This window comes from Pogona vitticeps, chromosome 3, assembly GCF_051106095.1.
Source record: "Pogona vitticeps strain Pit_001003342236 chromosome 3, PviZW2.1, whole genome shotgun sequence".
NCBI lineage: Eukaryota > Metazoa > Chordata > Lepidosauria > Squamata > Agamidae > Pogona > Pogona vitticeps.
Window position 1 is genome coordinate 3,456,198 of NC_135785.1, and position 24,939 is coordinate 3,481,136.

Genomic DNA, 24,939 nt, shown 5'->3' on the forward strand with positions numbered 1-24,939 from the left:
CTTTACCTTTACCTTTACTATCACTGGAGATGACAATAAATGACACCCGGCAGGGCCATTGACTTCTGCTAAGAGGGACGGTTCCTCATCTGACTTGAAGGGTTGGACTAAATGACCCTGGGATCTCTAGACCACTGAGCTTCCTGTTCATTCCTGGGACAGGCCCAGAACGCTTGGCCGGAGCTCAGCCTAGGTCAGCTACAAAGCCTTCTGGTTGAGGTCTTTCTCCCAGGTGAGCCACATGGAGGTGTCTGTTAGGGAGGACTCCCAGAATGGAGAATGATGGGATTTGTGCATCCCCCCAAAAAATCCAGAAAATCCATCTGTGCTCACAACACCGCTGCCTCAAATCTTTGAAGGCTCTCTCTCTCTCTCTCTCTCTCAAGTCTGTTGAAGTTTGTTGCTGAAAGCAGTTATGTTTGTCTGACTGCTGTTGTAAAGTAAATATCAGTAAGTATAGAACCGTTTTCATTCTTTCTCCTGCTAGCATCTCAAAGTGAACTACTGAGACTGTAAGTGCCAATTAGTGAGAGAAGGAGTGGACTACTCTGGGTGGAACTTGAAACTATTCTGCTCTGGGAATCCTTGCACTTCTGCTGTGCAGCTGAAGGAATTGAATCAGAAATTCAAAACTCTGCAACAGTTTCTTTTGTTAAGAGAGAAAAAGATTGTCTGTAATTTCTCCACATCAGGAATCAAAAGATGATGGAAGTCTCTGTTTCCATTATCTTGAGAATAATGGAGAATGTATGCATATGGAAAGATCATCTTTCCATGGGGCTTTTTAGACTCCCCTGTGATGCCAGTGGGGAAATTTCAGTCCGGGTAATTGATCCTCATTCTGTGGGTGGCCATGGCAACCCTATTGCTCACAGTAGCTTGTGTTTGACAAGTACAGGAGAGATGTGAAACTCTCTGCGTGTGGAATAGGAGGTGTCTTCCACACCCCCACGCAAGGAAGCAAACTGCCCCCTTTCCCAAGCTTGCTCAGTGGTCTTTCTTTTGTATATCTTCTGTGCTTCAGGTACGTCCTTATAGGAAGACTGAGAAGTTTAGTCGAACAGAAATGAAATGTGTTTCATTAGGCAGAAGAAAGGTGTTATGACAATGTGTGAGATTACAGTGGAAGGAAAGGAAGCCGCCCAAGTCAAAGCCCCTTCCAAGGGGACCTTCCCCCCCCCGCAGGTGGCCTGTTGATCCCACCCACGGACGACTCAAGGCCTGTTTTGAATGAATGTGTGGTACAGTCCTCAGGTTGCTAACCATGGCAGGTTTCCTCTGTTCGTTAGATATTTAACAAGCGCTTTCCCCGGGATCATGGTCTCTCCCCTGCCAGGTAAGTATATAAGCTTTCCCCAGGACTCTAGGTAAGCCCAGTCCATGTGATTTACAGATGTCTTTTTCTGTCAACCTTTGGGTACCGACAAAATGACCCCTCAGCAAAGCCTGGAACACCGCCCGGTGGCTTTCAGAATCATACCTTGGCCAGCCTTATTCCGTGCACTGTTGCCCAAGGCCCAAGTGGGTTGGTTGGTTCTTGAGCCAGGTCCAGTCCCCTATAGCAGTGCTTCCCAGCCTTGGGTTCCAAAATGTTCTTGGACTAAAACTCCCAGAAGCCTTCACCAGTCGTTATGCTGGCCCAGATTGCTTGGCATTGTAGTCCAAGAACATCTGGGGACCCAAGGTCGGGAACCACTGCCCTACAACCTCTGTGAAGTTGGTTTTTTTAGTTCTTCTATCAAGGCCAGCCCAAATCCTCCTGTTTTTGTTGTTGTTGAACCTGGAAAGAAATGCAGAGCACATAAGTGCTACATTGAATGGTGACGTCTAAAGCAGAGAAACACCCTAACATACCAAGATGGTGCTTCTGAAACAGCCAGCCCCCCATCAGCCAACCCCTGAGACCCAAGAGTCATTGGCTATTTTAGGCCAGTGGTTGATTTTATTGTTAGGTTTTAGACCTCATGAATGATTTGCTGGCCTGAGAAGCAGTTCTTGTGGATAGAATAGATGGTTAGATCATGGACTCCCTGCACCAGCGACTTTTTCTTTGGGCTGGCTTGAGCGCAATGGGCGAAATCTCTGCCTCAGCCTAATCTGGTTTCTCTGCAAAAGAGTTGTTCCTTTCTCTCTTTGATGCGATAACTGCCAAGCCGCGCTTGACGTAACTCCTGATAAACAGGGAGCAGTTCTTCAGGAACGGTTCGAAGTCAGCCTGCGGACATTTCTCTTTGTACTCGTACAGCTCTACCAGGCCTGCCCTGGCCGCTTTCTTGGAACGGATCTTCTCAAAAATCTCTGCCAGTGTGTCGTCCGCTTTGTCTTCAGCTGGGGAAGGAGGGGCTTCCTCTGCCTCCACGTCAGCCTGCTCTCCCGGGTACCCAACAATTTTCCATAAGTAGGCCTCCAGCTCAGACTCGCTCCTGTCTTCTATCAGCGTGAGATGATCCAAGATCTCCGTCCCCTTCAGCTTGCAAAGAACATGCACAAGAGTCTTCATGGCCCGGAAAGGATAACTGCTCTGGTATTTCTTCAGTTTCTCCTGGGGTAGAGCCTTCATGAAGACATGGATATCCAGCAGGACCTGGTCCACATTGACACCCTCAATGGTCTCCGGAAGGTGCCCTGCCACTTTCCACAAGCACTTGGCCACCATTTCAGAAAAGGCCACAAGACTAACGCTGGCTGTCATGACTTCTCGCAGGATGAGGAGCAAAGTCTTCAGAATTCGGTTGTGGTCCGATTTCTCCAGCACTTTGGTGATCAAGAAACTGACAGACTGGGCAAATTTTTGTGCTTCTTGAAGCTCTTCTACTGGAGAATCCAGCAAAAGGGTGATGAGGCTACTCAAGAGGTCCTTCAGCACCCCGGCAGAGGCTTCCCGCGCCAGTTCCTCCACATGGAAGAGGGATATCATGTCACCAACGACACACCTGTAGAGCTGGATTACCTGTTCTCGCCTCATCTCCTCCTCTGCTGTTACATAGAGCCGGTGAATGAACTTCAGCTGCTGGACAGAGGCTATCAGGAACTGGTTGATATGGCCAGACATGGCTTCCACTTTGTCCTCCTGGTTTAGCACCTCTTGGATCTGAAACAGAGCCTCCACGCTGGTGCCGATGTTGCCACTGGCGACTTGGCAAATGACCATGTCGATGTTGAGAGGATTGCCGCCCTTGGTTGGAGATTCACGGGGTGGATGTTGGAGGAAGATGTTGTCCACTGTGGGGTGACTGCAGAAGGGCATGACGTCCGCATTCTCCATCCCAGGCTCGTCTGGGTGGAAAACCCAATCCTCTTCCTCGGAGTCACTGTCAGTTCCATGGCTCTGCTTGGAGCCCTCTGCTGAGCCCACCCTAGCACTAAGATTAAGGAACTGACTCCCCAGTTTTTCTTCCCTGTCCTGCTTGCCTTCGACCTCTTTGATATCTTCCTCTAACAAACTCATGTGTTTGTCTGATATATTCCCAATCATCTTGAAGGCCTCCACTCCGTACACGTTCCGGGCTATGGCAACGACTCTCAAGGCAGCCATGTGAACAGCATTGTTTGAATCTCCCGTCAAGGTGAGGATGGTCTTCAGAACCTTGCTCGGGTTGGGCTGGCACACCTCTGGACCGTAAGCCTTGAGCAGCCATCCCAGCTCTTTCAGGCAGCCCACCCTTTGGTTGGCGTTCTTGGCCTGGGCTCCCTCCAGAAGGAACACGAAGGTCCTGGAGGGTGGGTAGACGACGGTGACCTGCCTCACGATAGCCCGGACCTCTTTGAGGATGGACTCCTTGGTCACCCCCATCTTCAAGAGAAGGTAGGGCAGAAAGGAGGAGGCCTCGATCTCCGTCAGCTGGTACCTCTCCTCAACCAGCAGAGCAAAGAGTTTCCTGAGATACTCCAACGTTTCCATCAGCACCCACGTGTTGGTGTCAAACAAACGCAGGCTGAGCCATTTCAAGACGAGATCCAAGCAGCTGATGACCCCTTCCTTCTCTGCCTCCAAGCGCTTGGTCATCACCGTCAGTGCTCTAATATGGTGCTGGAAATTGGAGTGGAACATCTCCTCCTGCAGCCAGTTAGAGAGGCAGCCGGACATCTGAGCCTTCAGCTGCTCCACGTACTTGCTACTTGGAGTGGGGAAGTTCCATTTCAGCACTTTGAGAAACTTCTCATCCTTGGCCCTCTGCTCTTTTCCCTTGGGAACAACTATGAAGATTGGGCCCAGCTTGCTCGTGTCTTCCTTCATGCCAAATTTCACCTGAATCTTGACATTCGGAGGCCTCTTAGGTTTGGGCACGGCTCCTTCTGGACTGGCTTTCTTGAGATCCAAGCCCAGCTCACCGGATTCGACTTTCTCGGCCAGAAAGGAGACCGTAGGGGACTCCTGGATGGGAGCCAGGGTGGACTTGAACCAAGAGGTCCCCCTGGAGATGACGGAAAGCGGCTTTGAGAAATCCGAGTTTGCCTTCGTTGGCTGGACAGCTTTCGCTTTCTCCAGCAGAGCGAGCACCTGTTCCCTGGAAGCCGGCTTCAGCTTGCTGGCTGACTCAGACATCGTCTCAGAACCGAGGTGGAGAAGGAAGAAGGGCAGGGCCTCACAGGCTGCCAGGCGTGTTTCTTCATGCCTGTCTTCCAAGGCGGAATAGAGGTGAGGCACGCACCGCAGAAGGTCAGTGGAGACAGAACTGGAGGACGAGGGCAGCTGCTCGGCCAGCCACCCCAGAAGCCCTTGCCTTTGGCTGCCGTTCTCCTTCTTCAGATTTGCCAGGAGCTCTTCCCCATCCAACCATTCCTTCACGCCTGTCTGCTCGGCCCAGGCTTCCACCGTAGCGAGGGCCGCTGCTCTCAAGCTCCCCGTGCTGTCTCTTAGGATGGCGATGATGGACAATCCCAGAGTCTTGACGTGGGGCCTGAGGGCAGGGCCCATGACCCTCGCCAGCTGTTGCAGGACAGCCAGGGTCAGTTTCGCGATAGCTCTGTTGGAGTCGTGCAAGCAGGAGTTCAAAGCGACAGGGAGATCCCCGAGGGTGGGCTGGATGGCATGGACCTCCCTCAGCATCCTCAACACCTCCTCCAGCCCTTCCCTCCGGACTTTCCAGTTGGCATCCTGCATCTTTGAGATCAGCTCGGCCGAGATCTTCTTGCTGATATCTACAGCATCATTCCGCCTGCAGGGCTGGGGGTCGGGGCTGTCCAGATGTTGGAGACAGGAGGCTGGCAGGACGGCTGCGGCTGCCCGCTCACATGACTCTTCTGAAAGTTCCTCCTCCGGTGCATCCTGAGGCTCTAGCATCTTGGCTAACCTTGAGTTCTAGAACTGGAGCTAGCCGTGGGGAGTATGGTGGCTTGGCACTCGCTCGGCTGGTGGCTCTCAGCTCAGAGCAAATTACATTCTGGCAACACGCACTCAAGGGCTCGGTGGAATCCTTGGGGATGTTCCTGGCTGCCCTTCCCCCCTTCCCCGGAAAGGGGCTGATGGTCTCCAGCCTTTGGGACAGGGAGACTTCCCAAGAAGCCTGCTGCTCCAACTAATGAGGAAAGGACTCCTGCCCTGAAGACCAGCAGCTGTCATTGTGATGACACCGGTGCTTCTGCAAGAATGAGGTAGCAAAGGCCAAGGCAGTCAAGAACCTATCACATTGAACAATACATTAGTCTTAACTTTTTGAGCTGGTTGGACAGCTCTGAGGTTCAGACCAGTGGTTATTAACCTTTCTTTTACCATGGTTGTTGTTGTTTAGTCATTAAGTCATGTCCGACTCTTCATGGACCAGAGCACGGCCGGCCCTCATGTCTTCCACTGCCTCCCAGAGTTGGGTCGAATTCATGTTGGTCACTTCGATGACCCTGTCCATCCATCTCGTCTTCTGTCGTCCCCTTCTCCTCTTGCCTTCACACTTTCCCAACATTAGGGTTTTTTCCAGGGAGTCTTCTCTTCTCGTGAGATGGCCAAAGTACTGGAGCAAGATAGAGAAAGATAGAGCAGGATAAATTGGTACGCAGAACATGGTTGTACCTTGGAGCAGAAAGTGAATAAAATTCCAGAGGGAGGGAGGACTACAGTGGCCAGAATCCACCTGCCATTTGTCCATTTCAGTAGAGATGTTTTCTGCCTTTGTATTGTGACCCTGAGGCCTTTTCCCACACAATTTGGACACCTCGCACTAACCCCTCCACCACTTTGTGGGCAAACCAGGGCTTCCCCATCACCTCCTTTTCCTGCTTCCTTTTTTGCCCTTGGATTTCCCCCTGCAAAACAAACCAACCCACCCTCCCCAACCAAACGCCAACCATGGCAGATAAGCCACTCAAGCACAGCCAAAAGTCCAAGCGGTGCCTCCTGTACGAGGCGCCTTTCTCTGGAGCCATTGAAGGAGACCTGTGTCCTCACTGTGCCCCAGCCCCCCTCGGCCCACCAGGTCTCCTAGAATCGGGCTTTGGGTACCGGTGGTGTGACCCCAGGGCCCCGTAGCCTGCAACTAGCCATGGTTCACCCAAAGATGATGATGAAGTGACTGGGTGAGTTCAAGTAACATGGACCCTTCTTGACCCCAAGGAAGGACCATCTCTGTATTTTCCAAGACAAGTCTATTATCTATTAGGGACTTTGCTCGGATCCTCAGTGTCAAAAACTGGAGCTGTGTTTAAAAGGTGATGGTCGTACACATACAGAGTATCTCTGCTGGCCACTGAGCAGAGCCTGCAAAATTTACTCTTCCTTTTTATAAATTTTTTCTTTGCAATTCTCCAAATTCCTTGGGTAGCCAAGCTGGCTAGAGACTTCTAGGCCCTGCAGTCCAAAAAAAGTAACTTTTTTTCTGAGCTTGACCACTTCGTATCTCTGCAAAGAGCAGCTCGTGAATTACAGGGAAGGCGATATGGCTGGATCTTGGTTTGGGGGATAGTAGTCATTGGATCGCGGAGGGGGGGAGACCTCTGGGTTTCATTAAAAGCCCCTGATTTCCTCCTTGGTTGGCTGTCATCCCACTGCATCCAAGGACCCGCTCTTAGGGCCAGGACCCTTTTTTAAATGCCAGCACTGCAGATGGACGGAATCTTATTTCTCCACTAGGTTTCCTTGGATTTTGTCTTTTAGTAATGTAAGCCACCCTAGGTTAAAAAAAGATAAATAAATAAATAGGCCCCTTTCAACTTTTATGATTCTATGAAAGGAAGGAAGGTTTCTCCACTCCTGGCATCCCAAGAGATATGGGGGGGGGAGAGAGAGAAGAAACAACACACATACACACACACACCTCTCCCTCTACAGAACTCAGCTGGCTCTGAAAAGGGACCTTTTCTTCTTCTCCTCCCCTACCGGAACCTTTGAGTTGCGGGTGTGGGTTTCCAGAGGGGGACGCAAAGGAGGACGGAACGCTTTGGCAGGCAGGTCCGTCCCGGGAGGCGCCGGTGGGGAGCACTTCCGGTCCTGCCCAGCCCTGTTGGCGGCCGTGGTGGCGGACGGAGCCGGGCGGAAGAGAAGAGAGGAGAGGCGAGGTGAGACGAGGCGGGGAAGCCCAGCGGGCCCGGTAGGTCGGAGCTTGGCTTGAAGGGGTGTGTGTGTGAGAGGTGGGCGAGCAGGGGAGGAGGAGAGGTTCCTTCTGCGGCTTGGGTGGGGTGGGGGTCTTCCTCGGAGGGGAGGGGAGGGGGCTCCCCTAGGACATCCTCCCCCCACCAGGCAAGGACTGGGGTCTCTCCCCCACACACACAGAGAGAAAGAGAGAAATCCCACGGCCATTTCTGGGGAGCCCTCCGCCCCCCCCCTCAGCTCAAGCCCAGCAGTTGTCCCCGGGGGGGGGGTGGCGTCACCTGTTCCTAAACCCTTCATCCTAAAACAAGCATCCCCACTTGATGGGAGGGGTCTTGTTGGGTTTTGGGGGGGCATGAAGCCCTTGCTCAGGGAGAGGATTAAGGTGACCATTAGCTAATTTGGAGAGGGAGAGAGAGAGAGAGAGAGAGATCTCAAAGGGATCAGCCTCAGGGCGCTGGCAGAGTTTTGGGAGTCCAGGGTTTGGGATGGGCCGCGGGGGGGGGGGTTGGACCAAGAGTGTTCCAAGCTTATGCCTTTCTCTCAAGGACAAAGAAAAAAAAAGTTTGAGGAAATAAAATCCCGAAGTGTAGAAGAATCCCTCTATGCAAACGTGCGTTCTCGGTAGGTTAGGCTGGTGGTGGAGCAGGAAGGGAGGAAGGCCAGCGAGCGGATGGATCAACTCCATAAAGGAAGCCACAGCCTCCAGTTTGCAAGAGTTGCTCATGACAGGTCCTTTTGGAGGTGGATGATCTGTAGGATCGTTACACCTCAAATGGACGGCAGATGGGTTCTGAAGGAGAAATCATGGAGATTTCCAGCCTTTTAACGGGAGGGAGAGACTGTGTTTGGTTTGGGGGATATTTGTCTGTGTGTGTGTGTGTGTGTGTGTGTGTGTGTATGGATCACACCTGAAGAGAGAGAGGATAGTGTTCAGTTTAAATGACAATCACTAGAATCAGGTCTTGAGCAGGAAGAGATGCCTCCTTATTCCCTGTTCATAGTTTTAACCTTGTCTCCTAATGATGTTAACCAACTATTGTATACCGATTGTTTTCAACTTTCAATATTGTCTTTCATTGTTGTAAGCCACCTTGGAAAAAAGCGGGGAATAAATAAATTAATAAAGAGGGAGAGAGAGATATGCCACCTTATCAGATAGGTAGCTAGATAGATAGATAGATAGATTGATTGATTGATAGGAAGGGTCATGTCAATTAATGGGTTTAGAAGTATTTGAGATAAAGAACGTGTGTCCCTCCCTGATGGAGTGCATCTCCCATCATCCCTCACTAGGGGCTGTGTTTGCTTTATCTGCTGGGAGTTGTAGTCCAGCAAAATCAGGGGCTCTGAGCTTTGACCGCCTCGGCCTCCATGCAGACACAGGCCAATGTCGTGTTGGGGGTTGACCAGGAGAGATGAAGGACAGGAGGGAAAGGAATGAGCATCAATGCAAGTATTCCTTCTCTTGCCTCTTACTCTTATTACTGCTGGGGGTGGCCGTGTTTGCTCCACTCGAGGAAGAAACTGGAAGGGAGTGTACTACAAATGCAGAAGGGAGAGGGTGGAGGTATTTCATGTAAGGAGATCCGCCCAAGAAAGTAGATATTTGTGGGAGTCATGAATTCCGTGCCGCACTTGAAAGAAGTGTAGATTCAGTTTGGTTGCACTTTAGCACTGATGCAAGGAGGATGAAGAGAGCTAGGCCTTTGGAATACACCACTGGGATGCAAGAAGGAACCGTCTGGAAGATGCTGCTGATGTAAAACAGATTATGTGTGAGATAAATATGAACTCAGTGAGTGAACTAGTGGACCAAAGAGGGTGGCATCGTGATCCCAGCTCTTTCCAGGTCTGCATCCCTTGTCAACTTACCAGAGGACTCTTGATCATACTTGGTTCTGTGGTTCTGAACACAGCTTTACTAAGTGTTCCTGTGTTGTCTACATCACCGTAGTTCTCTGAAGATAAAACATTATGGTTTTAATGATCTTAGATTGTTGTTGTTGTTGTTGTTTAGTCGTTTAGTCGTGTCCGACTCTTCGTGACCCCATGGACCAGAGCATGCCAGGCCCTCCTATCTTCAATCTTAGATTAGGCATCCTTTAGTCTCGAGAGACTATGGTAACGTGCTCTGTAGGGAGGACTTGGAACAGCATCTCGTGTGGCTGAGAAGGCCAATTCAAAAGTGACCATCCCTTCCACACTGGAGACACAAACACAATCTGTCCCCTGTCCAGCTCCCTGATTTGGCTGGTTTTGAGACTGCCTCTTTGCCTCGGCCTGCTGGACAAGGGTCTCTTCGAATTGGGAGAGTCCGTGATGCACTGCCTGCTTCCAGGCTGAACGCTCATAAGAGGTCAGGGGTTCCCATCTGTTGAGGTCCATTCCTAAGGCATTCAGATCCCACTTGCAGATATCCTTGTATCCCAGCCATGGTCTCCCTCTGGGGCAATTTTCCTGCATTCCTTCTCCATCCAGGAGATCTTTTGGAATCCGACCATCAGCCATTCTCAGGACATGCCTGAGCCAGTATAGATGTCACTGTTTCAGTAATGTATACATGCTAAAAATGAAGTCTTAAGTTATTATTGTTTACAATGAGAGACTCTATGAGACTTCTGAATCCTGTAAAACATGTAGACTTCTGTGTAGTTCTGTAACTACAGTATTTTTGTCCTCATAGCTTATGGAGTAGCAAAAATAACCAGCGTAATGTTTTCCAAATGGTGTCCAAAGCTCTATGGTGACACCGAGCTTTCAGGGAGCACCTTCCCTCCCTCATGTGTGAAGTGGTCGCTTTGGTGGGTAGAGCAAGATACTTTGAGAGACAGAGAGAAGAACATTGCAGCCTGGAGCTCGAAGGTCTAGAACAGTGGTTCCCAGCCTTGGGTCCCCAGATGTTCTTAGACTTCAACTCCCAGAAGCCCTTGCCAGCACAGCTAGTGGTGAAGGCTTCTGGGAGTTGCAGTCTAAGAACATCTGGGGACTCAAGGTTGGGGACCAATGTTGTAGAACATGGAAAGAAGAGCAGTAGATGAATAGCCCATTTCTGTGGTGTGGGTGGTTGTATGTCTTTCGCTGGGTATTGCACAGCAGCTGTCTGCAGTGTATAATTATGGCAGTGGAAGCCGGTTCCTGTTGCTCACCCAAGAAATGGCTACCTGCTTGAGCCTTACAGGAGAGTGATACGAAATCCACCCTCTTTCTACTCTATCACCCACACACATCTCCCTTGTCTGCCTGTTTCGACAGGCAATTGCGACATAGTTGTCCTGTTCTCCTCACCACTGTAGTGTGGTTTTCTGTGATTTATTGTCATCCCCTCCCAATATTGTGCATTATACTGTGTATTCCTGTTTCCTCATAGTACAGCCATTGTTGTTTTTCTTCCTGAAAATAAAGGTAGCTGTAATAAAGGACAGGTCCCTGTGGTCTCTTGAAGTGTTACTAAAATTTTACACCACTCAGAGTGGCCTTGCAGGCAGGTGGGTGGGATAAAAGTTGAATGAATGAAGAGAGAGGGAGGGAGGGAGCCTGCTGCTTTATTCCCCCATGTCTGAGCTACTGTGGATGGCACAGACTGCCTAGTGTGACTGGATCAGATAAATACCACGTTGTGGCTGGGGAACGTGAACTTTTCTGCTTTTGGGCCTTCTGGTGGTGCATGATGTTCAGGAGCTTCCCTTTGTTGTGGCAGCCACTAAAGCAAGAACATAAGGAAGGGCCTTATATTCAGAGTATGGGCTTAGGGTAGTGGGTGGCCGGTTCCATGCTTTGCTCCAGGGTTTACTCAGTGTCTCATCCATGATTAGTTCTCACGTTTATTCCTGTCCTAAGGAACCAAACAAGGAAAGCTAAAAGAACCCACACACACACACACACACACACAATTTCTTCTTTGGCCGGTTGAGAGACAAAGAAAGCCGAGAGAAGGCTGTGCTGACATTCAGACAACGTGGTGAATGAACCACAGAGTGACACATATCCACTCTTGCTGGAAGAAAAAGTTAAAGTGATTGGGCAGCAGGCATGAACCTGGTCATCATAAGGTGGAAGCCACAGCTCTTGGGCACTGTTGGCTTATTGTGTCATGGAGGTGTGCCCTGTTGGGGCTTTCTGGCCAAATCATCTTCCGATCCCAGGCCCTTAGAGATAGAGGGGCCTTCAGCATGTGGTTCAGATCTGTAGTCCTAGAAGGGGATCAGCCAGCCACTGCTTTTCTCCCCCCCCCCCCCGCAGAGGAGTGTCTGACTAGGTTTGTGATAGGAAAAACCGTGCAGTTCAGGCTGAGAGAAAGTAACTGTAAAGATGGACTTTGAATGGAGATTCCAGTCCTTTTCATTCTTTGCTGGCCCGCGGTGGCCCTAAACAGGCTGCAGGCTCAGATCATAAGTAATTATTTCGGAGCCCCCATGGGAGGATCTTAAAAAGCAGAGACATCACCTTGCCGACAAAGGTCCACATAGTCAAAGCTATGGTTTTTCCTGTAGCGATATATGGAAGTGAGAGCTGGACGCTGAAGAATTGATGCTTTGATTTGTTATGCTGGAGGAGGCTCTTGAGAGTCCCCTGGACTGCAAGGAGAACAAACCTATCCATTCTGCAGGAAATCAACCCTGAGTGCTCCCTGGAAGGACAGATCCTGAAGCTGAGGCTCCAGTACTTTGGCCATCTCATGAGAAGAGAAGACTCCCTGGAAAAGACCCTGATGTTGGGAAAGTGTGAGGGCAAGAGGAGAGAAGGGGATGACAGAGGGCAAGAGGGTTGGACAGTGTCATCGAAACTACGATCATGAAATTGACCCAACTCCGGGAGGCAGTGGAAGACAGGAAGGCCCGGCGTGCTCTGGCCCATGGGGTCACAAAGAGTCGGACACAACTTAACAACTAAACAATGACAACAATGGGAGATGGGCACGAGCTGCCGTTTGGTGGTTTAGCCCAGTTTGACCTGGTGCTTGCACAGGCATTCCGCAGGCACCGCTCGCTCTTCTCCCCCCACCTCCTCCGAGTAATCACCGACTCACCAGCAGCACACATCCCTCCCCCCGCCTCCCCGGAGGCCATTGCCTGCTCAGAGGCAGCGTCGTGGGCTGCCCTGCCTCCTCATCAGAGTGGGCGGCTGTCAGCGGAGGCCAGAAATGTTGTCACTTCCAGTGAGTGGGCAATTGTCCAAAAGAGGTGAGGGAGGGAAGCCTGCAGCGCCTGCAGAATACCTGTGCAGGCGTCATGCTGAACCAGGCCAAACTGCCAAAGCACAGGATCATGCCCATCTTTAGTCCATATCAAGCTGGACGTTATACTGGTGCCGCCTTATCTTTCTGTGCTTGAAATATGCAGACCCTTTTAAGACTGGTGGAAAGAGAGGCTGGGGAATAATAGATTTCCTCCTCCTCTCTCCTCCCACTTCACTTCTTTCTTTTAGGCTTAAGCATTATTTCAGAAATTAACAAAGAGGATGAAACTGTGTGCCCTTGCGATCACAATGGGCTGCATGATTTCCCCACGGGACTTCCTGGATGCTGGGTCCAAGTGAAGAGGTGGTTGGTACAGGATGCCAAATATTTTCCAGATTTAAATGAGCCAAAATGCAGCAAAATGGGTCACAAATAGAAATGCATAGACTTCAGAGAGGGAGGTGTGATTGCAGCACAACACATTCGTCTTTCCAACTGATGGGAGTGCATTCGCGAAGGCTGATGGGAGTGTATTTCCAGAACTGACCCCGAAACCTTCCCTTGAAACCAGACAGCAAACCTTGATTTTTCCTGTAGCTCTTAGCACTCGTACGGTCACAAAATTACTCGGCTGTTTGTATGTTTGGCCTGAACACACTGTACTAAGCGTGGAGCATAGCAAAGCCTGGATTGGCACCCAGGAAGCGTAACCTGTGACCTTCAACAAAGCAGACATTTCACTGACAGCTTGAGATGAATGCCTGCCTTGCTCAGTCTTGGCGTAGAGAACTCTTTATTGGCATGGCAGAAGGAGAATTCCTTCCTTTCGCTGTCATTTTTGTGTTTGTTCAGCAAGATGGCAAAGGACCCTAAAGACTGTTTCCGGCATCCTGTCCACTATAATGACCACGAGATGGGCTTAAATCGGCCTATCCTTGTTGGGCCGCAACCTCCATCCAATCTCACCCGGTGTTGACAGGGGATTTTTTTTTTTAATGATCCTGCGTATTTGGATGAGAAGAGGCTAAACTAAAAAAATAGATGTATACTGTACTTTGGAGACTTTTCCAGTGCCAGCAGCTTTCTTAAAGGCCCGAAAAGTACATGCAAACTGTCTCAGGAATGTTTCCTTGTTCACCTCAAGACCTTAGAGAAGTCCTCTCGGGCTCTACAGCATGGCTTAAAGGATTAGATACTCCCATCATTTTGTGGGGGTTTTCCTAGCAAGGCCCCGGCCCAAATTCTGTCCACTTTGCTGCTGCCATGCCTCTTCTCTTCCTTCCTCTGCTGTTTTTTGAAGGCCGGTCAGCATGCACCAGGGTGACCATCTTAATATGCCTCTAAATGCCTGAAGTTCTCTGCATTCCACTGGGCTTTTCTTTGGGAGAGGCACGAGTTGCATTAAAAACAACCCAGCTAGATGAGACCAGATATCTGGTTCGACCAGGATTCTGTCCCTACAGTGACCCTAGCGGATGTCTGTGACAGGAGGAGGACTGCAGGCACACACAGAGGCATACACAAAGCAGATCTGGCAAATTTAGTAGGAATAAGGGCTTCTCTGCCTCCGTCTGCTTGCTGCCATTTGATCTCCCCCCAACTGGATTCCTAAGGGGGGAAATGGCAGGGTCCAAGCTTTTTCCAGCTTGCTTGTCAGCGCTTGTGACCCTGCTCAGTGACAATATCGAGACCCCTGAGCCGGTTACTGTGATCCGGGACTCCTGCCTTGTTAACGAAACGCCACTGACTCTGGTATCATCTAAAGGGACAAAATCAATCGGCAGAGAAAAACAGTTTTTGGATTTATGTGGGGGATAACCTTTGGGGGAATACTGTAGCTACTTAGTTATTATACTGTGATTTTTTTCCTTTATTTTATTTTATTTAAATGTTTCTTTATTTGATACTATTATTATTCTTAGTTAGATTAATTTTGTTTATTTTATAATTGTATAAGTTATTTACTTTGGGTTAATTTGATTGTTTGTACTTAGTTGTTTTTTCTTTTTCCCCTCCTTTTTTCTCTTTATTTTTTTTTCCCCTTCTGATATGGTATGGAAGGCCTGCCCTCCCAGCGAGGGCCCCCAGAATATTTCTGTGATTACGGGTAGGGGGAAATATGGCGTTGGCTCCGTCCCTGCTCGTGTTAGAAGAACTAGGGACAGATGTTTGAAGGCTGTTCCTTGTTCTGAGACGGAGACCAGCCCCCAGCATCGAGGTAACCAGACCAGCCAGCCTTCCACTCTACGCCTGGTGTTGTTGAATGCCAGGTCTGTATCCAATAAGGCCCAGGTAATTCAAGACCTTATCCTGGAGGAGGATGCAGACCTGGCTTGCATAACCGAAACTTGGATTGGCGGAGAGGGGGGTCCCCCTCTAGCTCTCATCTGTCCGCCCGGTTATGCTGTCCAACACCAGGGTAGACTGGAGGATTGGGGGGGGGAGTAGCCATTGTCCATAAATCAAGCTTGGAGGTCACTAGGCGCTCCTCGGTGATAAAGCCGGGTCTTGAGGCCCTCCACGTGTCTATCGGGGCCAGGGATGGTATTGGGATCTTGCTGGGCTACCGTGCTCCCCGCGACCCAGCCACCTCCCTACCGGAGCTGGTGGACTTCGTCTCCGCGGCACTGTTGGGTTCCCCGAACCTATTGGTTCTGGGGGACTTCAATGTGCACGCGGGGGCGGAGACCTCTGGTCCAGCTCTTGAGTTCCTGGAGACCATGGCCTTCTTGAACATGTCCCAACATGTCAACGGCCCCACTCACGTGGGGGGTCATACACTTGATCTGGTTTTTTCTACCAATGGGAGTGAGAGTGGTCCGATGGTGACTGACCTTGAGTCGGTACCCTTGTCATGGTCGGATCACCACCTAATAAAGTGTACCATTAAAATGGCCCTCCCCCCCTGCAGGGAGCAGGGATCTATTGTTATGGTCCGCCCTCGAAGGCTACTGGATCCGGTTGGATTCCAGGGTGCCATGAGAGGTGTTATGGCTGACCTGGCTGGCGCTCCTGTCGAGGCTCTGGTAGATGGCTGGTTTGCTGCCGCGACTAGGGCTGTTGACATGATCGCACCTAAACGCCCTCTCCGCCGCAGAGACCGCCCGGCCCCCTGGTTTAACCGGGACCTCCGGGCGAGGAAGCGGGTCAGGAGACGGCTAGAGCGCAAATGGAGAAAGGTCCCGACGGATTTTAACAGGATAGCTGTCAGGGTCGCTACTAACCTTTATCTTGCTAAGGTAAAGGCTGCTAGTAGATCATACCTCGCTAACCGGATAAGCGAGGCGTCCAACCAGCAGGCGGAGTTATTCCGTATAGTACGCGACCTTTCCGGAATTGGTCCGGGCGATGGGCCTCCCCCTAGTTTTTCGCCGGACCAATTTGCAGCATTTTTTAAATCAAAAGTGGAGGCCATCCGCCGGGACCTCTCACCTTTTTTGAGCACAGTGAGTCGAGCTGAGATGTCCAGCGCTGCATCTTGCCCGGTGATCCTGGACACCTTTCAGCCTGTTACGCCTGACACTGTCTCCAGGGCGCTTGACTGCTGTCGTGCCACCACCTCCTCTTTGGACCCTTGCCCGGCCTGGCTAATCAAAGCAGCCAGGCCGCTAACAACGGAATGGGCCACGGCTATAATAAATGGGTCTCTCCTTGAGGGCAGATTTCCATCTGCCCTGAAGGACACACTCATTAGGCCCATCAGGAAGAAACCTAGCTTGGCGGCGGACGAAATTGGCAATTACAGGCCCGTCGCCAATGTTTCTTTCCTTAGCAAGGTAGTCGAGAGGGTGGTGGCCGACCAGCTTCAGGCGCTCCTGGATGAAACAGATGCCCGGGATCCATTCCAGTCGGGCTTCAGGCCGCGCCACGGCACAGAAACGACTTTGGTCGCCCTGTGTGATGACCTATTGAGGGAGGCCGATAGGGGCAAAGTGTCCCTGTTGGTACTCCTCGACATCTCAGCGGCCTTTGATACCATTGACCACGGTATCCTCCTGGGGAGGCTCTCCGAGTTGGGAATAGGTGGCCTGGCATTGTCCTGGCTCCGTTCCTTCTTGGAGGACCGTCCCCAGAGAGTCCAGCTTGGGGAGAGAGTCTCGGCCCCGTGGAGCCTCAATTGTGGGGTTCCACAGCGGTCGATTATCTCCCCAATGCTATTTAACATCTATATGAGGCCGCTGGGTGGGGTCATCAGGGGGTGTGGTGCTTCGTGTCACCAGTATGCGGACGACACACAGCTCTACATCTCCTTTTTGCCAACTGCAGGAGAAGCCGTCCTGTGCCTTCAGCGCTGCCTGGGGACTATACTGGAATGGATGCAGGAGAACGGGCTTAGGCTGAAACCGGACAAGACGGAAGTACTGAGGGTGGGCCCTCCCACAGTCGGGGTTCTGGGAAACTCCCTCTCTTTTGGGGGGGTGACTCTCCCTGCAAAGGATGGGGTACGCAGCTTGGGGATCCATCTGGACCCGGTGCTCTCCATGGAGTCACAGATGGCGTCGGTGGTCCGCACCGCCTTTTTTCACCTCAGGCGGATAGCCCAGCTGCGGCCCTACCTGGAAGTGGGGGCGCTCACCATCTTAGTACACGCGCTCGTAATCTCAAGATTAGACCACTGTAATGCGCTCTACGTGGGGCTTCCTTTGAGGTTGCTGCGGAAATTACAGGTGGTGCAGAATGCGGCGGCCAGATTACTCAGTGGAGTGAAAAAATTCCAACATATTTCGCCCACTCTGGCTGCATTGCATTGGCTGCCCATCAGGTTCCGCATCGACTTCAAAGTGTTAACGCTTACGTATAAAGCCCTAAGCAGTTTAGGGCCTCGATACCTGGCGGAACGCCTATTCCCACCACGTTCTACCCGGATCACACGGGCGAGCCAGGAGGTGAGGCTGAGGAGCTTAACGCCGAGGGAGGCCGGAAAAGAGAAAACAAGAAATAGGGCCTTCTCGGCGGTGGCTCCTCGCTTGTGGAATAATTTACCTCCTGGTATTCGCGGAGCTTCCTCGCTGGGTACCTTTAAGAACCTATTAAAGACCTGGTTGTTTCGGCAGGCCTTCTCACCAGATTACTTTTGATTTTCTTTTCTCCTTTATTGTTTCTTTACTTTAATTGTTTTGTAATTTGTTGTTTTATTTTATTGTATTTTATCTTTGTTGTTGGCCGCCTAGAGTAGTCCATCGTGACTAGATAGGCGGGATATAAATTAAATAAAATAAATGAATAAAATAAATAAAGTTCTACACCTAGGTGAAAAACACCAAATGCACCATTACAAGATGTGGTGTACCTGGCTGAGTAATATTACGAGTGAGAGAGATCTTGGAATTAATTGTAGATCAAAAGCTGAATAGGAGCCAAAAGTATGATGTGGCTGCAAAAAAGGCAAATACGATTTTAGGATATACCATGTTTCCCCGAAAATAAGACAGGGTCTTATATTAATTTTTGCTCCATAAAACACCTTAGGGCTTATTTTCAGGGGCAGTTTTATTTTTATGTACAACAATCTACATTTATTCAGATACAGTCATGTCATCTTCTTCTGGTTGCTGCACAAGGGTGGAGGGTGGGGTTTCACTGAACTGGGGCTTATTTTTGGGGTAGGGCTTAGATTACGAGCATCCTGAAAAATCATACTGGGGCTTATTTTCAGGTTAGGTCTTATTTTCGGGGAAACAGGGTATTAACAGAGGCATAGTCTCCAAATCTCGTAAGGTACTCATCCCCTTCTGTTCAGCACTGGTTAGGCCTCAACTTGAGTACTGTCTCTGATTATGGACACCACACTTGAAGAAGGATGTCGACAAACTGAAGCCAGTTCAGAGGAGGGCAACTAGGATGATCAGGGGGGCTCGAAACTAAGCCCTGGGAGAAAAAAAAAACTGAGAGAACTGGGCATGTTTAGCCTGGAGAAAAGAAGACAATGGACTTAAGCTACAGGAAGCCAGATTTAGGTTGAGTATCAGGAAAAGCTTCTTAACTGTTAGAGGAGCATGACAACGGAACCCATTACCTCGGGACAGCTTTTTGTCGGATCTGCCTTGATTTGGATTCCTGCACTGATCAGGGGTTTGGACTTGATGGCCTTATAGGCCCCTTTCAACACCATTAGTCTAGGGTTATTCTTTGGTTCTATACAGACCTTAGTCCTGGAGATAATATGTGGCTACTCTGAGTAGGCGACATGAGTAGCCTTCTATTCCATGAATTTGTGCAGTGGCCTATTGAAGGGGTAGATGTCAGTAGCTGTCACCACTCTCTGTGGTTTAGCAATTTCCACGGTTTAATTGTGCCTGGCATAAAGAGATGCTTCCTTTCAACCATCCCAAATTTCCCACCATTCCGTTTCAGGTTCTGAGAGGGGGAAAATCATTTTTACCTTTTTTTTTATCCCTGCCTGCCTTCTGCATTAGGAGCTTCCTGAGGAGGTACCTGATACAATACAAGATCAAGGTGTGGGTGTTTGCTCAGGTGGTGTGTGAGTCAGCAAAAGAGCCGTTGCAAAATTGGCAGCGCGGTATGGTTCACAATTCTGGCCTGCGGTTGAGCCAGCCGCATTGACATGCCAAGACACCCAGTTTCTCTGCTGGAATAGGAAGATCACGTTCACAGACTCTTTGTGTTTGGGGTCTGCAGTATATTTTGTTGAGATAGAGCAGAGTTCGGAGCTTCAGTGGGTAGACAAGCACAGCCGATCCCTTTCTCACACACCAGAAGCAGCAAGATTTCCCCGGCATAGGAAGCTGCCTTATGTCAAGAGAAACCCTCTGACCCTCTCATAACCTGCTTGAGCAACGAGAGATTGAACTCAGGGACCTTTGGTGTGGAAAACACGTGTCCCTTTTTCTCTTGGGACAGATTCTTCTCAACGCACTTCACACTAAAGGACCGGCTGCTTCCTCATTCCATGGCTGGCATTTCTCTCGTCTCCTCTTTCCTCTCCCGCTGGAACTTGGATGTGATCATAGTTGTTCTAATTTTGGATGAAGCCGCTCTGTACAGTGGGGTTGTGTTGAATCCACCGAATCCGTCTTCCATGTCCTTAAGCCAACGAGTCTCTCTCCTTCCCGCACTTATTTTCCCACTGATTTTATCTGGGATATAGCAATCTGTCCTTTCCATTCTTGGCTCTGTGACCATAGCCCATTTGTTTCTTGGTCTTGGTTCATTTTTCTTAGTACCTCTTCATTGGTCACCTTCTCAATATTTTGGTCAGATTACCAGATCGCCACGCATGTGTTTCAAAAGGGTGTGATTGTATGTGACCTTTATATATTTCAACATCCAACTCTTAACCAGCAAGTTTTTATCTGTTTCTTTGTGCACTCTGGGTCTCCTTTTTAAAAGCTGTGATCACCAGCCCACTTTAGCAATAGAGGAAAGAGTTGGTTCGAACCAGTGGGGAAGGCAGCTTTCTATTTTCTGGTGGTGGCCGTTTTGTGGCCCACCATCTGCTTCGCCACCTGGGGAGCATACAAACCTTTGTTTCCAGGTACACAGGTGTGCACGCGCACACACACACACACACACACACACACACACACACACACACACACACACACACACACACACACACACACACACACACACACACACACACACACACACACACACACACACACACACACACACACACACACACACACACATATGGACATGGGAGAAAGAAAGTGTTATAAATGGAGTCCCCCAGGGCCCAGAGAGAAAGATAGAAGCTGAGGGTAGCGTGCTGCTTGTTTTGTTGTTTAGTCATTAAGTCACGTCCGACTCTTCGTGGCTCGATGGACCAGAGCCTGCCAGGCCCTCCCGTCTTCCACGGCCTCCCGGAGTTTGGTCAGATTCGTGTCGGTCGCTTCGATGACCCTGTCCAACCATCTCGTCCTCTGTCGTCCCCTTCTCCTCTTGCCTTCACACTTTCCCAACATCAGGGTCTTTTCTGGGGAGTCTTCTCTTCTCATGAGATGGCCAAAGTACTGGAGCCTCAGCTTCAGGATCTGTCCTTCCAGGGAGCATTCAGGGTTGGTTTCCTTCAGAATGGATAGGTTTGTTCTCCTTGCAGTCCAGGGGACTCTCAAGTGCCTCCTCCAGCATCACAATTCAAAAGCACCAATTCTTCGGCACTCAGACTTCTTTATGGTCCAGTAGCGCGCTGCTAGCAGAGCACAAAGGAAAACAGCATCCCGTCTGAAAAGGAAAAGACATGTGAGCGAAGCAAGACTGGCAAAGGGCATAAGTGCCCGAAGGAAGGCATTGACATTCTGCAGGGAGCGAGCCTGGTGTCGTCCCGCCTGGGCTCCAGTCTGATGGTTTCAGCTTGGACACCCATGGATGCCCGTCCAGCTTTGCTGGAGAGTCTTCCCCGCAGACCTTGGTTGGTGGTGGAAGTCGGGCAAGTGGGACTCGTCCCAGGCAATTGACATGCTCCCGGTCTGCTTTCTGCGTGATTCCATTTTTAATCAATGCATCCCTTTGTATTCTCTTGTCTGGAGACAGCCGCGTAAATGGCAGAAGGGCATTGTTGGCACAGAATAGCCTTTAACGCCCGAGGAGGCTGGCCAGCGAGTGAGCCCAGCTGACAGCCAGGGTGGGGAGGGAATGTGGGTTAGGAAGCAGAGCTGCTTCTGGGAAGGGAGGTGCCTGTTTCTTTCCGCTTGTTGCGTTGATTTTACATGAGCTGGTCCTCAGGGGGTGTTTCCCGTCAGGGTGGTTGGTCCCTTTCATCGCCCGTGAGTTGCGCTTCTGGACTGGGAGGGGCTGTCCGTGAGCAAGGATCAAATGGCCGGGAAGAACCACATGGGCCACTTTTTGCTTTCTTGAGAAAGGGGTGAGGTGGAGAGGAAAGAAACACAACTTGGGAGGTAAGGGAGACCACTTTCCTGGATGGTCTGTAGGTCCTCCGTGACCCCCTGAAGAGGCTTTAGAGAAAGGCCATGCCGGTAAAAATAACCAGAACCATTTCATTGTTTCCTTGGCTTGGCACACCCCGGGCAGCTTTTGAGAACCTTAGGAGGATCTGAGTGCTCTTCTGCAGGGTGTTGGGTTGGTCAAGCTGGCTGAACTTCTCAGGCAGGCAGAAGGAGCTGCTGAATCTCTTCCACTTCATTTTGCTTTAAAGCAGGAATTGCAAATCAAGCGGCAGGCTTGCTGTCAAGTTGGACTTTGTCGAGTCATCCCAGTGATTCAATAGGGCTCTGAATGGACTCTGCTCTTTTTTTCTCTCTCCAATGACTCAAACCCAGCTCATGACTCAGAAGCCAGCCCCCCTCCCCTTTTTTCTGGGGAAAAGAGCTTGTCTTTAATAAGGACTCAGACTTCGGACTTGGTACCCAAGTCTCAGACTGGGGTTTGGATTCAAGGACTTACGAGCATCCCTACTATAAAGGTTCCTCCGCAGCTTTTAAGAGACTCTGACTCTGCAGCTCTTAAACACGGGAAGTTTTATTTTTCCATCCACTGAAATCACACAAGGATACATGTCCTCGGTAGGATTCCCAGTGTGTATTATAAGGCAGCAGAGCATCTGAAGTAACTGGAACTTGATGTTTAATCTAGGTAGGAAAGCGATGGCAAACCTAGACAGCATTTTAAAAAGCAGAGACATCATCTTGCCGACAAAGGTCCACATAGTCAAAGCTATGGTTTTTCCAGTAGTGATATCTGGAAGTGAGAGCTGGACCATAAAGAAGGATGACCGCCGAAGAATTGGTGCTTCTGTGTTCTTGAGAGTCCCTTGGACTGCAAGGAGATCAGACCTATCCATTCTAAAGGAAATCAACCATGAGTGCTCACTGGAAGGACAGATCCTGAAGCTAAGGCTTTACAGTGGACCCTTGATTTACAGGCGGCTTGACTTACAGACTTTTTGAGTTACAGACTTCTCTGGCCGCAAAATTTAGGTTTGACTTGCAGACTGAGATTTGACTTACAGACCAGAAAAAAACCAAAATGGAACAAAAACGGCCTGTTACGGGATTAATTGGTTTTCAATGCACTGTAGGTCAATGGAGACTTGACGTACAGACTTTTTGACTTGAGAACTGCCTTCCAATACGGATTAAGTTCTCAAGTCAAGCCCCCACTGTAATATGTTGGCCACCTCATGAGAAGAGAAGACTCCCTGGAAATGCCCCTGATGTTGGGAAAGTGTGAAGGCAAGAGGAGAAGGGGACGACAGAGGACGAGATGGCTGGACAGTGTCACCGAAGCGACCAACCCTACTTTGACGCAACTCCAGGAGGCAGTGGAAGACGGGAGGGCCTGCCGTGCTCTGGTCCATGGGCTCACGAAGAGTTGGACATGACTTAACAACTGAACAACAAAATATATTGTAGAATAAGGATTATAAAGTCTTTTTCTGTATTATAAGATAATGTTGTTTTTAAAGTTTCATAAGTATGGTCCATCTGTTCCTTAATGAGGACCTCAATTTCAGAACATCCATGGGCATTTTTATAGATCCTTTAGGGTTAAATAAACACATACCCCTGAATTTTGCTCGCCTGGAAACAGGGCCTGTCTTCCAAGCGTCTCAGGCTTGCTTGTTGTGTGAAAAGGAAAGTGGCCAGCTGCTTCCTGGGAGTTGTAGGCATTTGTGGGAGAAGGACTGGCCTTGCTGTCCATTAGACTGTATTGAGGACCCCCCTCCCCAGATTTACCCCCCAGGGCCAGAAGTTTCCCACCTCTGGCCAAAAGCTCAAGAGAGGGCTTATAGAAGGGCCTGAGGAGTCCGACAAGACCAGTGTGCATTGCCGAACTTGTATGTGTGTGTGCTGGACTTCCTGAATAAGGGAGTCTCTCCTCTCTTCCTTACACCCTTGTGGTGGGAGGAGGCCTCTGTTGGCTCTGCCATCCCCGGGCAGGGGTGGAAGGGCAGGTTCCCCAGAGCCCGTCTGCCTTTCTGCTCCCATCAGAACCTTTCCCCCATCTCTCAGCGTGCCCACAAATTGCAGACAGGCTACATCATGAACCCTGGTATCATATTCAACGTACAGGATCAGCGCTCATGGTCTTTGGCCAAGGCTAAAATAAGCGAGATGGGGGTGTCCGTCTCTTCCCGTTCCAGCGTTCCTGGCGGGTCATGGGAGAAAGACCTTCCTGGCAGCCAGCTGGTCTTTATTACCCTCTTGTCACAGCCGCAGATAAGAGTGGCTCAGCTCAAGAGGGCAAGAAAGAGTCCCCGTTTCGCTTGTCGACAGCTGCCGCCCCCAACAAGCCGCTCTTCGCCCCTGTCGTCGTGTTGGCCTGGCCCCTCGGCAGCTTTCCCCTCTTCGCCCCTGGGACTTAAAACCGCCTGCTTCCTTTCTCCAGGTCTTTCCACCTGAGTTCCCTGCCGCGATCCACAGGATGGAGCCCCCAGGATCAGCCAGGCTCAATTCCAGGAAACGGAGGAAAGAGGGATCTGGACCTAACGGGGCCACGGAGATGGATGGCGTCCCGCTGAAAATGTCACGGCACTGCTTAGTAAGTAACAGGTCTGCTGGGGAGGGGGGTGTGTGTGTGTCTGTGTGTTATGCGCTTGTGTGTAGCTGCTGGTCCCTTTTGAACTTTCCCAACAATTGGAATCGCGTTCCATGGAATTACCGCCTTCTTCGTGATGGCACCGATAGGGTGGAACCGAATCCTGGCGGAGCTGTCTGTGCCTCCCCCCCCCCCATCTAGAAGGCAATTTAAGACCCTTCTGCACCGACCCTTACCTCTAGCCTGGCTGTTTTATGGAGAATTTGCCAGTTGGTGCCTTTTGTTTTTTAGTCACTCGATGTTTTCACTTTTCAGTATGTACTTGTATGTTATCGTCACTGTCCTTTACTACTTTTATAAACCGCCCAGAATAGTGTTATCGCCTTCAAGGGGCGTTCTGTAAATGTAAGAAATAAATAAACAAATTAAAATGTTCACTGAGCCTCCAGGGCTGTCTGTGATGTAAACAGAGATGGTGGGGAAGGGGGTCTGGCATGCTTGGGGATAGATTCTGAAAAATGGTTTTAAGAGGTGGAGTCCGACTCATCGGCTTGAAGGCTGGGGTCATGTTTCCGAGAAAACGGATTTATTTCAGCCAAGTGATCCAGGTGGCAACAGCTTCTGGTGCTCTTTTTTTCCTGAGGCACCCACAGCAGCTGTTTGGCCCATGTGGAGCTCTAGAGAGAAGGGCTTGGCTTCAGTGAAACCGTAATCCTGTACCTTGCCTTAAATCCATAATGTGATCACACCCTCCGGCCCCTCCCAGAGCAGGCTCGCAAAT

General features: G+C 50.2%; 1 protein-coding gene and 1 pseudogene across 2 annotated transcripts in view; one reads left to right on the forward strand and one right to left on the reverse strand.

Annotated features, from left to right (window-relative positions):
- Window positions 1-1,932: 1,932 nt before the first annotated feature.
- Window positions 1,933-5,397, reverse strand: LOC140705551 (cytoskeleton-associated protein 5 pseudogene; annotated as a pseudogene).
- Window positions 5,398-7,368: 1,971 nt separating this feature from the next.
- PCYT1A (phosphate cytidylyltransferase 1A, choline) overlaps window positions 7,369-24,939 on the forward strand; it is a 34,222-nt gene continuing 16,651 nt past the window's right edge. For both annotated transcript variants that reach the window (XM_078389727.1, XM_078389728.1), the window contains exons 1-2: window positions 7,369-7,520; window positions 24,009-24,161. In XM_078389727.1, the coding sequence (XP_078245853.1) occupies window positions 24,045-24,161 (117 nt within the window). In that variant the 5' untranslated portion in view covers window positions 7,369-7,520; window positions 24,009-24,044. The remainder of the gene's footprint in view (window positions 7,521-24,008; window positions 24,162-24,939) is intronic.